Below are 12875 nucleotides of genomic sequence, written 5' to 3'. Positions count from 1 at the left end.
TCAAACACACCGGGGGCAGACCGGGGTTGACTCAGGGAAGCTAATCAAACGCACCCAATGTAAACAAACAAAGTAAGCAACATGTGACTCTAGCCACTGATTGTTTTTATTCTGGTGCAAATTATTTAATTTAGTCTGGTGCCTTTGCGTGGTGCGAGTCGCTCTTTAAAAATGTTAGGACTTGAAAGAACACGTTGCCTTGGATTGGACGAGTTAGTCTATAAAAATGCATATGGTTGGAAAGATGTTTTAAAAGTAGAATACAAAATGATCCACACAAGTTTGCCTTTTACTGTGCAAACTAACATGGTCGGCCATTTATGGGAGTAAAAAATTTGACTCCCATAAATGGCCGACCGTGTTAGTCGACAAGGTAAAAGGAAAACCGTGCAATTTCGAGGCATGTTTGTGTGGATCATTGTATTCTACTTTTACAACATCTTTCTACCCATTTGCATTTTATAAAAAACGGTTACAAACGCTTTTCAGAGACCAACTCGGCCGATCCAAGGTCAATGTGTTCCTTTAAAAGCGCCGAAGATAGTAAGAGGTTATTAGACACATTGAGTCAAACGGAATGAAGAGAAGGATGTTGTATGTATTGAAAGGTGTTTAACTGACAGACAGACAGACAGTATTTTATAAAATAAAAACAAAACAAGTTTGCAAAATAAACATTTATATCTGCAAAGAGAAATACATGAGTGTGTTTATAGTCATGTTTTATTTTTACATCTTCACAATCTGTTTTCACAACAATTTACTTGGCTCAAAATCCCTCATATTTAGATTCAAATATTTTCTTTACATAATTTATTGTTTATGTATACTGATGTGTCAATTAATAGATGGAAATTTGTATTCTAAACCACTGAAATCTCCCCAGAATTTGTTCAATATTATTCTCAATTAGTGAGAGCAAGTTACACACTTCCTATTTCAGTTTACGAAATTTGGACCTCGGCATTATAAAAGGTGTAAGTTCACCATTTGAGATCACCACCAAATAAAAACATGGTGAGTAAATTAAAAACTTTTCCCCTAACAAAAGTTAATGAGAAGTCGATGGGTCAAGCTCATCTTATAGCTTATAATATCTTGATGTTTGTACACACTAAGCATCAACGGTTAACTTTAAATATTCCTCGATAAATTTGATATAACAAAAAGAAACGTTTAAATAATTCTCTCTTTACGGTATGCCTTATATTTCCTAGTGCAACCATAGAGTGGTGCAACCAACATGTCACTAAGGCTGTGTCTGAATAAGCGGCTACAGCTACGGCTATGGCTAGATTCGGATACTGCCTAAGGATGGGGGGTACTGGTAGTGTGGCAGGGGGGCAGGTCTGCCGACAGAGCCTTAAAAAAAATGAGCATTTTTAAAATGACTTTACAGGAAAGACGAGAAGGTAGGGTTGGAAGCTCTAAAGGGTTCATGGGGAAGCCTAAGGGGCGACATCTACAACAGGTCCATGGGGGAGGGGGGTCAAATTATACCTAATTTCAAAGAATTAATAAATACAAATTTCTTTCAAAAATGACACTCAGCAGATCATGGCATAAAAATATAAGTTTCTAAGTCCACTCAAATTGAACCTGTTCATTTTCTGCAGCCACAATCCACTGCCAAAGTTTACATTTATAACTTACAACTCACCAGTAGTTGGCTTTAACCATTTAGCCACTGTACCGCCCAGCCGCCTCTATGCGGTACGAGGAAACCTCGCTAGCTTGTGTTTGTAGAAAAAAAAGGAACATCAAAAGAAACTCGATAGTCACTAGTAGGTCTACGCATTTGTTAATATACAGTTGACTTGTCGAAGCTAATGATGATGAAATAATTGAGCTCTTACAAAAAAAACGCTCATTTATCAGTATGAGCATTGAGCCAGGCAAAAGCCTCGAAAAGCTATTGTGTCCATTTCATCCATGCACAAAAAATATTCGCCATAAAAATTACCGTAGACGTTTAACGAGAGGCATTTATTGTTCCCATAAGCACTTGTACTTTTATACAAATATTACCGAAAGGGTAAAAAATTGTACATACATATTAAGCCATATTAAGCTTTTAAAATGCGAACTACTATTCAGTAATTTACTGCAAGAATCTTGAGAAATTGGTTTTCAGCAAACTCGGGCGGTGCAGGGACTAAAGGGTTAAGCACCTAAAAGCCAAAAATTAAAGCTTAATTTGAGCCTGTTTATTTTCTGCAGCCACAATCCACTGCCAAAGTTTACATTCATAACTTACAACTCATCAGTAGTTGGCTTTAAGCACCTATACCATATAAAGCCAATGTGTTAATATAAGTTGGCATACCTTGTACTTTTACATCACACTCTTTCTGGTTATTGCAGAGACTTGAATGATAATGTACAATCACAGAGGCATGTTTGCGTGTTTCTTGGGAGGATTGCTTTGTTTCTTGCTGGCTAGGAGGTTCAAATCTCTGCATATCCTTTTTCTCGTTGTCTGTGGCTCAATGATGTCATCCACAAAACCTAAATAAAAAACAGTGAGATTTAATTAGTAAGTCGACTTTAAAGACTGGTAAATACTCACAATTTAATGATCGTAAATATTTACTTGTTGAGAATGCAACTCATACCTTAAAGGTAGGGTCAGAGATGAATCTACTCCAAAAATTAATGACCAGTAAATAGTTACTTGGTGAGAAACACCGCAGCTGTTGATAGTGAGGACTATTTTAAGTAAAGGATTCCTTCGAAGTAATATGGTTTAGAAAATTTTTTCACCCCAACATTTGAATCCGAGAAACGATTCATGCATGAATCTGTTATCAGATTTCTGAGGGTTGCCACAAACACCAGGGCAAACCCCTTCTGTTAGCAATGAGTGTAACCCATAGAGTTATATATAAGAACTGGTGGGTGCACTGGCCTATATACGCAACCCGGCATGCGTGCAGGCGGCCATTTTCTAAGTTGAACAAACAGGCATTGCTTAGCGTGTGTTTGTGCGGCCATTTTGTAAGTTGAAAAAACAGCATCGAGGAGCGTTCAATAAACACAAACTCCAACGTGTGTTTCTTATTCAACGCGCGTACATAATGGCGCGCGCGTGTCTCCTTGCGGTCCTGTCGTGTTTGTGCAAGAAGCATCACCAGTGTGCCCTCTAGTTCTTATATATAACTCTATGGTGTAACCAAGTTGTTTGACATGCATCACTAACACACAGGACATATGAAGCAATAACGGCCTTATGTCTTGCTCAAGGAAACAAGTGTCATGACCGGGACTGGAACCCACACTCTGTTTATCAGAAACACCAGAGCTCCAGTCCAGTGCACTTGACCGCTAGGCCATGCACTGTGCTGTGCAATCAGAAAGGATCTGTTAAGAAACAGAGAAGGTTGACTCTTACCTCTGGTAGCTGCTGGGAATGGATTAGCAAACTTCTCAACATACTCTCTTTCTCTCTCGACGACATCATCGTGTCCTTTGAAGATGATCTGTACTGCACCCTGATGACCAAAACACAAATCATAATGTTAGTATCAAAGAGTCCCAGCTTTTGATGTTGTTATTGTTGAATTCTGTTATTTGGATGGTTACATTCATCTAACTTTGTTGATGTTAAATTGAACTACACCACTTCTCGACCGAGGCTAGCTTGGTAGTCTAGTGGTAAGACATCTCCGCCAAATTCGTCGCTCTGCTTACCGTAAGCAAAGAATCAGTGCTTGCGGAAGCAGGGAATTCTGTGCTACGCAAATCAAATTTTTACGGGTCAGCAGGGAATTTGGTCTTGTGCGCGTACGTACTCCAGCTAGCGCAGAAATTCAGCGCTTGCCGTGCAAGCAGAGAATGGTGATCGCAGGATTTAGTGGTAAGCAAAGCCTCATGAAATTGGGCCCTGATCTAGCATGGCAAATGGCATGGGCTCAAATCCCACCTTGAGTTTAATGAATTTAGATTTTTTTAACAGAACTCAGGAAAGTAATAAATATACAGTGCTTAATACACTACAGTGTAAGGTCAAAAGGTAAACATCACATCAAAGAGAATAGATGTATTACTTACAGCAGCTCCCATAACAGCCACTTCAGCGCTGGGCCATGCATAATTAATATCACCTCTTAGATGCTTTGAGCTCATAACATCGTAAGCTCCGCCGTATGCCTAGAAATAAATCAAGAATCACATTGATATGTTGAGACTCGGTAGCCAACAGTGCAATGGCCTCCTAGAATCGGCTACTCTCATAAAGTTCAAATGATATCCACGCATAACTCTAATTTTTACGACAGGTTGAATTAAAGACACTGGACATATTGGTAATTGTCAAAGACCAGTCTTCTGACTTGGTGTATCCCAACATATACACAAAATAACAAACCTGTGAAAATTTGAGCTCAATTGGTCGTCGAAGTTGCGAGATTATAATGGAAGAAAAAACAACCTTGTCACACGAAGTTGTGTGCTTTCAGATGCTTGATTTCGAGACCGCAAATTCTAAATTTGAGGTCTCAAAATCAAATATGTGGAAAATTACTTCTTTCTCGAAAACACCGTCACTTCAGAGGGAGCTGTTTCTCATAATGTTTTATATTATCAACCTCTCTCCATTACTCGTGACCAAGTAAGGTTTTATGCCAATAATTATTTTGAGTAATTACCAATAGTGTCCACTGCCTTTAACACAGCCAGTGTAAACCGGATTATTTATTATTATTAATTATTATTATTTATTCGACAATCATACGGACATATAAATTACATGAGAGCGAACTAATAATTAATTTGTAACAGGATGTCTAGTTTGTAAATAAACAGAATGAAAATCGAAAATTATTTAAAAAGCAGGAGTAAGGGGCCAGGGATGGGAGAGGAGGAAATGGGTATGAGTGTATAGAGCAAAAGTTGAAGTCCAAGTAACAAAATAAAGTAGCAGCAATTGAACACAGATTAATAATTAAAGGCAACATTAGGCAAGAAAAAAATTATCATAACACTGTGTTAAGTCACCAGTGGTTAGACTGCAGGACTTGCAATCACAAGGTTGTGGGTTCGAATCCCCCAGCTAACTGCTGACTTCACAATGACTAGAATAAATATTGGCGTCGAGTTACTGAACCACAACTTTTTTATTTGTGTAATTCATAATCACAAACATTAAACCAATGTTTGTATGAGGAAATTGGCTGATGCCAGCTTGGTGTTTAATCCCTTTGTTAGAGTTTGCCAAGTTCCCTTGATTGGAAGATCATTTAAACAAACAAACAAACACATAATCCATTCTAAGATGGACTTGAGTTCAAGTTGTACCTTTCTAGTGATGACTGTTATCTTAGGTACCGTAGCCTCAGCGTAAGCATAAAGAAGCTTAGCTCCATGTCGGATTATTCCACCGTACTCCTGTGCAGTCCCAGGTAGAAAACCTGGCACATCAACAAATGTGACTAGAGGGATGTTGAACGCATCGCAGAAACGGACAAATCTCGCTCCTTTAACGGAGGAATTAATATCAAGACAACCTATAATATAAAAAAAATAGATGATTATAACAGTCAACAAATAACAAAGAGTAATAAAACAATCACTTATAAATAAAACAACAATTTTAAGAAACAAAGATTAAGAGCAGCCAGGTATCTTTCCATTTGCATTAGCTTCAAAGTGCAACATTTAAAAACAAAATTTCAAAATAATTGAATGAAAAAGAAAATAACCATTCACAAAGACCACTGACCTGACGCGACCTTTGGCTGATTACCCACAATGCCTACAGTTCTACCACCCATCCGTGCAAAGCCGATGATGATATTCTTTGCGTGCGCTGGCATAATTTCAAAGAACTCACGATTGTCAACAACCTGAAGAAGGTACAACAAAAGATTGAATCATTAACAAGTGAGAATACTGCACAGAAAGCTCAATTATCACAATAATGACTTTAAAACCACTTTTGAAAGAAAAGATATCAATAATGGTCTTTTGCAGTGCTGTTGCTTGAGTCTATTAAACTTGTTTCAAATCTGGCATAATTAAGAAAGGTTTTTACAAAACAGAAACTATCCATATTCGATAAGCATATCAGCCAGGCTTCCCCCTCCCCCATACTTAAATCTTTCAGTGCCAAGGTCATACATGTATGATCTATTTTATGTATTCTGAAAGCACCATCCATTATCGCAAATGTACAATCTTTCTATGTTCTCATAAAGTGTCATCAATCGTACAATAAGGGTTCTTCTTTGTAGAGCCTTCAGTCTGATTCTAATCTTCATTCAGTTCATTAACCTCATTAATGTATGTTGGGCCAATATTCACATTTGCTCCTTATATACAAATTAAAAACTTAGAAAGAAAACCGAAAGAACTTACAGCACGCACTACATCCAGAATGTCATATGGTTTGTTGGTTTCTGGTGGTACGATGTTATCTAAAACGGGAACCAACCGGTCACTGTAGAAATCAAACAAGATCAAAATGATAAATTGTCTTGGACGATATTGCCATATCTGAATAAGCGGCTACAGCTAAGTGTACGACTATTGCTAAGGATGAACTATACATCAATGTACGATGATCAGAAATCTAGCCGTAGCTAGAATAATATTGAGTCAAATCTATGTATACAGTGCTCACTGCATGCAGACGATCAGAAGTAAGCTTTCCAGAGCTGCGTTTTTGATTGGTCCGAGGTGGTGTTTGTCAGCTGCACTCACAACTAATCAAAATTAAGTTATGGAAAGCTTACATAACTGCATTAAAGAGGCCCTCAAAACCCTTTTTTACAGCTGCTTTTCATTAATTTTTTGTTTCTTCCTTGCGCCATGAGCATCACTTGTGGTGGATACCGGCGCACTATAAGTGTTCATATTATTATTATTATTTTATTATTATTATCCAATGAAATCACTGGTTCTGAAAAGCAAGTACCTGTCTTTATCCTTGCGGACAAACACAGGGTAGTAGTCTACTAACTGCTTTGCTACAGGTCGCCACAAAGTTTGAACTTCATCAGAAAGTTTGTTGACCTTACCTTGGATCATCGCAAGACATGAGAGGGGCGGGGTCTAGGTTACTGAGAGGGAGGAAGTTGTACAACTGGCGGAGTTTCAACAGAGCATCAATGTCATTCTCAAAGGCCCCATGAGCGACGCCTGCAAGAAAGATCAATATTCAAAGTGGTTTTGTTTGTTCTAATTTGTTGTTCTTTAAAGGATAGAGCATGATTTCACCCAGGGGTATAAGTGGGTACCTGCAAGGTTAGAGGTTGATATTGTGTTTGAAAAAGCCACTGGAGTGCCATGGCAGCCTTGGGCTCTTTCCCCCGAGGGAGCTGAGAAAGATTACAGGACACTTAAGGGATGCAAAGCGCATTGATACTTTGATGTAAAATGAGCTCTACGGAGCTGTTTGTAAATGAAACTTGGTCTTTTTAAGTCGGTTTCGTAGAAGAGTTGACCTGTGGGTCCAGTTCTCAATTTGGAACCGGGTAATCATAAGGAACTGTGCAAGCTTATCCCACACCTTACCTGATATTGATGTATGCGTCTTGGCCCCACCCAGCTGCTCATATGTAACATCCTCCTGAGTGACTGCCTACGAGAGAAAGAAGAATTCCAGCAATAAATTGTAATCATTGTGGCTTAATACTTGGTCACAAATATAAAACAAGACAACGTCGCTAAGAAAATGTCTTAGGCAAAAGCGGGGGAGGGTGGGAGTGGGATTGGAGTGGAGGTAGGAGATGCCAGTGGATCAAAGACAAAGGTTGCTAATTTGTTTTGGTTTAACACATAATTGTTTACCTTAACGACCTCTGGTCCTGTTATGAAGAGGAATGAGGTATCCTGCAAAAAAAAAAAAAAGTGTTATCTAATAGATGTTAAATTTGCATCAGGGATAAGGAATATTCATTTTGGTTTTTACCCATATACACCGATGTTTCATCTAAATGACCAATTCAGCAAAAATCAAGTCCTAAATAATTGAGCCACAAAACCTGATCATACCTTAACCATGAAAGTGAAGTCAGTCAATGCAGGGGAGTAAACAGCGCCACCTCAAAATGAAAAGACATCAAAAAGATTTTTAATACTAATTTCAAAAATAAACTACTTACTCGGTTAGAGAGGTAAATAACAAGAAGTCCCCTAGGATAAAGCAAAAGTAGTAGTCTCAGCAGATTTTTCTACTTCGCCCGGTAGTAGTTAAAAACCAGGACAGTACTTTTCAGAACTGAGAAGTCTCCCAAATTCCACAAATCTTCTCCGCGGAAGTAGAATATAAAGCAAGACAAGTTCTCAAAAGAACATAATCTACCAGCAAGTAGATACACGGTGTGACCGCAAACCAACAAAATTATTTGTTTATCTGCTATGCAAATTTGCCCACGACAGCTTTTAAACACCACTATTGGTAAGAAAATATTTACAGTAAGGACTACTCACCAGCACATGGTCCCATGATGAGTGAGATTTGAGGAATGACTCCAGATGACATCACATTCCTCTGTTAAAAGCAAAACACAATGCAATTTGACAGATTTCCTTGTTTGAATGTGTAAAGCTGAACGAAGGGAAACTTCAATCATCCAAAAAGGAACCTACCGAGTCCCAATCCACATAAAGCCCCTGGACGAATTAGAACCAGGGTCCTAGATATGGAAAGGCACAGAAAGATACCACTACGCCAACACAACCACCCATTTGGGTATCAAACTGGGTTTGGTTGGGTAGGTACTGGGTACCAGAAGTGCATCTTATAAATCTACAAGGATTCCAGAGAGAAGCACTGTCAGCAATTAGAGGGATGGAGCTTCAAATCACTCTCAGGACAAATTGAAAAAATCATCATCTTATAAGCACAATCTTAACAGCACAAGCACAGAGCACAAATAGATTTTACAACCCACTCTCTCCAGGACAGCTGCAATGCTTTAGGTAGAGTATAACAATTAAGACTCAAGACTCATAATTCAAGATCCATACCTGGAAGATATCGGCGTACCCGGCTAGAGACTCCACCCCTTCCTGGATCCGAGCTCCTCCCGAGTCATTCAACCCAATGACAGGAGCTCCGACCTCCATGGCTTGGTCCATGATCTTGCAAATCTTACGGGCATGAGCACTGGACAAGCTACCACCATGAACTGTAAAGTCCTGAAGGAAAGAAAGAAATGAAGTTTGTGTTTTTAGAAAAACTTTGGGTCGAACAAAGACATATTTACTAGAGAGGGATTTGAACCTGTGTCCTCTGGATTAACCAGCATGGTCCGCTGGCCAAGTGTTAGTTAAAATACCAGAGGACCCGTCAAAGGTGAGTGAATATGGTATCATGAAAGAGAAACAACAAATCCTAGTGCTTCAAACAGAAGCTTTGTTCTCTTGGCTTCGTTAAGATATGGTTTCTTCGAGCCAGCGGTACTCCCAAAGTAAAATTAATTCGGCAGTTTCGCTAAAAGACCAGAAAGAACACCCCAGTGGTAACTGGTTAAAATGTTAATACAATGTTGCTCTTACCTGGCTAAAAATATATGCAACTCTACCATGGATCAAACCATGTCCAGTTATGACCCCGTCACCTGGAAACTAAAGACAAGACAAAACAATTTTTAAATCTCTCAATGTAATCTTACTCTATAACTCCACACAATTAAACTTTTATAAATTGTATCGTAGTAGGGTTGGGACATTTAACTGGTTAACTTTAACCCATACAAAATGTTGAAACTTATTTTAAATTTTGTCTTAAGGGTTAAACGAAATGACAGTGGGGTAATAAAAAACATCTGTTAACATCTGCTTCTTTTACAAGTGTGCTGATTGTAGAAAATCACAAGTTCCGTTTACCTGTTTAGGAAAATAAACAAAGATGCAAAACCCTTTATAATACTGCAGAGGTCCATATCATTCATAACTATATTCCTATTTTAGCAAGTGGTATTCTGAGCATTGTTGTAGGAACATTTTTGAAGTTTCTCACAAACCTTTTTGTTATCAGCATCCATTCCAAAGTCGGTACATCGATGCTCAGCAAACATGTCAAACTCAACAAAACTCTCAGGATCAACGAGTAGATTGACTCGCTCACGGGCTGTTAACTTCCCCTGGAGAGTAACAGTAAACAATTAAAAAGCATTAAATGTAAATAGACTGATATAATGAACAATCACCATCTTCTACGTTCCCCCAGAAAATTTTGATGGTAGCCTTTCCGATTCCTTATCCTGCCAGCAGTCCCCACTTTCCTTGACCTTGTACTTGGAATTTGTGTTGTTCGTTGTTAACTATTTTTTTTACAACAAGGTCAAGGAATATCTCATTTGATTTTGATTAAATTATATTATCATACTATTTTAGGCATAACAAATGAAAAAGTGGTGGCAGAATACAGGAACTTGTCCACACTTGATTTTAAAATTGCAGGTACCCCCAGCCCACCTTGTTGAGCTGTTAATGGCTCCGCTTTTAACATCGGTCTCATCACTGTCCAGTGATCATCGGTCTCATCACTGCCCAGTGATGAGACCGATGTTAAAAGCGGAGCCATGAACAGCTCAACAAGGGGGGTAACCCCCCACCCCGCCTCACAACACACATACCCCGCCCTCCCCTTTCTCATGCCATTACCTACCCGTTTATGTTGAGCTTCGATCCTTCTCAGACCACCTCCTTCAATTGCTTGCTGCCTCTTTTGCTCAATCTTACTCCTCACGTCTGCAATAACTGCCATCGAACAAGGCCTACTCTGCATCTTAAGAGACACAAATGGTCCCTTAAATGATGCATTTTTGCACAAGATATTTGTGGCAAATCTAGACGCAAGACCCATTTCGTCGGTTGTCGACGTGCGGAACGTGAATAATCTATGAAGAGTGTAGCGCCACCAAGGGACGTAATCAGGACAGTCGGGCCTTCGAAGAGGTGTGGCCGGGGGCGGGGCACTGTACGCAGGCTTTGAGCAGTCAGACAATAAACTATAATTAATTATTGTTTTACATTATTTTGTGAAAACTGGTTGATTTTGTCAAACTGTCACTCTGAAAGTTTCCTTTGAATGCCTGGCTTTGTATTTTTGGGGGATCATGTATACGAAATATCTAATCAAGCTTTAATCAATGTCCGATTATCTCACTGACAGAGTGTCCCAAAACATTGTCATACTTTAAAGGAACAGTACATAATTGGTTCTTTGCTAACAAAGCAGCTGCTGGCAGTGTAAACACTTTATATGATATCCACCCGCTAGCTCTATGAATCCACCACATTATTCATAAACTGACAAGCCTAAATATGTTTTAGATCGATCGGCCCTCTGGGTCACGAGAAAATAATTGCAATATTCATATTTATTCTCAGGCAAAGATGACACACAATCAAAATTTGCAATAACTGTCTTTTTTATTACAGTGTAGGCTTAGTGTTTTTCCCCATAGCCGATTACCGTACTCATTTGACGTCAATTGACTCCTCTGAACTTTCTGGGGCCGCACTGATTCGGGATTGAGCCTATTTCAATTGGTAATAATAATAAACACAGCATTTGTAAGGCGCACTAATCACTTTAATTAATTAGGAAAACAATCTTTGGTTGGAAGCTCAAAGTAGCGTTTGGTAGTACAAAGCTATTTGAGAAATATCTCACTTCAAAGTAACTTGGTTATGTATAAAAGTTTGGACCCTAAATTTCAAAGCGCACTTGTTTTTGTAACGCTTCCTTGTATATTATTCTTCCTGATGGGGTCATCGCTCCGGATGTTCGGCGATATATAAAAAATAATGTATCTATGTTTTTGTTTTTAAGAGGCCAGTTGGTCTTGGTTCAAGACGCATTGCCGCCTCTGCGATTCACGAGATTCTTGCATGGTGTAATTCTTCACCAGAGGGCGCTCTCAAAACTTCAATTTCAAGCGAACATCACGTAGGGAATCGTAGGCCGGTGTCATATGCAATTGTGTCCGCCATGCAATACTGTCCGCTCCGGACACTTTTGTATGTGCAATCGTGTCCTGGGCTATGCAAAAATCGTCCGGCGGACATGTAAGCGAGCGTATATGCACTGAACCTGATGCAGCATGAATATTCACGTATTTTATGATTGCATCGATTACCCAACGGCCGAACATTTTCCACATGACATGCACTTAGCTTATATAAAAAAAATGGCGAACGTGTTCCGTCGATCACGACCAAGGGCTTTTAATTTAATGCAAGGACGGTTTTGCACGGGGCGGATATAACTGCATATGCAAATGTGTTCAGGCGGACACAACTGCATTATGCAGCAGCGTCCGGGCGGACACGATTGCATATACAAAACCGTCCGGCGGACATTATTGCATATGCAATAATGTCTTCCTGATGGTATTGTATAGAGGACATAATTGCATGCGACACCGGCCTATCAAGTAAGAATTGCAAATCTAAATCGTAATCCGTTCGAGATTAAATTTGTGTAAGGCAACTACAAAATGTTTACCCAAGCGTCTTGGATTCGAAACTATGTGTCAGGCTGCCTTTATTGTCACGTGCATCCTTCATTTCCTGACAAGAAATCCACATTTCTTACAAATCGAGATTTTCTAAAGCTCTTCGGCGCTAAAGGCCTCCAGATGTCAATTACCTCATTTCCTCGCCTTAGAAAAACCTCGGCTTTTTGACGATCATCGAGGCTATTTATATAGTTCCACCTTTAGTGGTTGAGCTCGAGCGATCACTCCCGCAGATCGAATAACAGATGACGGGTTCATCTCGTATTGGGCTCGAGGTTATCCACTCGTCTGATCTGACCATCTTAAAGAATGACGTCACAATGACGTACGGATGATTGGAGGACGTCTTTATATGCTCGATCGATGATGTGTGCGAGTTGAGAGCGGTTAGTAAAGCAAAGG

General features: G+C 39.3%; 1 protein-coding gene across 1 annotated transcript; it reads right to left on the bottom strand.

The window, feature by feature from the left end:
- Positions 1 to 1972: 1972 nt before the first annotated feature.
- LOC117298342 (propionyl-CoA carboxylase beta chain, mitochondrial-like) lies at positions 1973 to 10835 on the bottom strand. Its single transcript, XM_033781546.1, has 15 exons — positions 10616 to 10835; positions 9969 to 10088; positions 9502 to 9570; positions 8971 to 9141; positions 8431 to 8491; positions 7993 to 8042; positions 7789 to 7830; positions 7513 to 7579; positions 7017 to 7137; positions 6355 to 6436; positions 5720 to 5843; positions 5296 to 5504; positions 4051 to 4149; positions 3392 to 3491; positions 1973 to 2508 (listed from the first exon to the last, which is right to left on the bottom strand). Exons 1-15 carry the CDS (start codon positions 10811 to 10813, stop codon positions 2387 to 2389), a joined length of 1635 nt encoding a protein of 544 aa, XP_033637437.1. The 5' UTR covers positions 10814 to 10835; the 3' UTR covers positions 1973 to 2386.
- Between the last annotated feature and the right edge of the window lie 2040 nt (positions 10836 to 12875).

Source organism: Asterias rubens, chromosome 13 (genome assembly GCF_902459465.1).
Source record: "Asterias rubens chromosome 13, eAstRub1.3, whole genome shotgun sequence".
NCBI lineage: Eukaryota > Metazoa > Echinodermata > Asteroidea > Forcipulatida > Asteriidae > Asterias > Asterias rubens.
This window is presented reverse-complemented; position numbering and strand designations above follow the sequence as displayed.

What these genes read in the sequence shown, in the direction of transcription:
- LOC117298342 (XM_033781546.1), bottom strand. Translation starts at nt 10,813, where the DNA reads ATGGGTCTTGCGTCTAGATTTGCCACAAATATCTTGTGCAAAAATGCA. An exon ending in CAGGACCAGAGGTCGTTAAG is followed by an intron (nt 7,580 to 7,788) that starts GTAAACAATTAT and finishes TTTCTCTCGTAG; the next exon opens with GCAGTCACTCAGGAGGATGT. An exon ending in ATTCCCAGCAGCTACCAGAG is followed by an intron (nt 2,509 to 3,391) that starts GTAAGAGTCAAC and finishes TTTTTTATTTAG; the next exon opens with GTTTTGTGGATGACATCATT.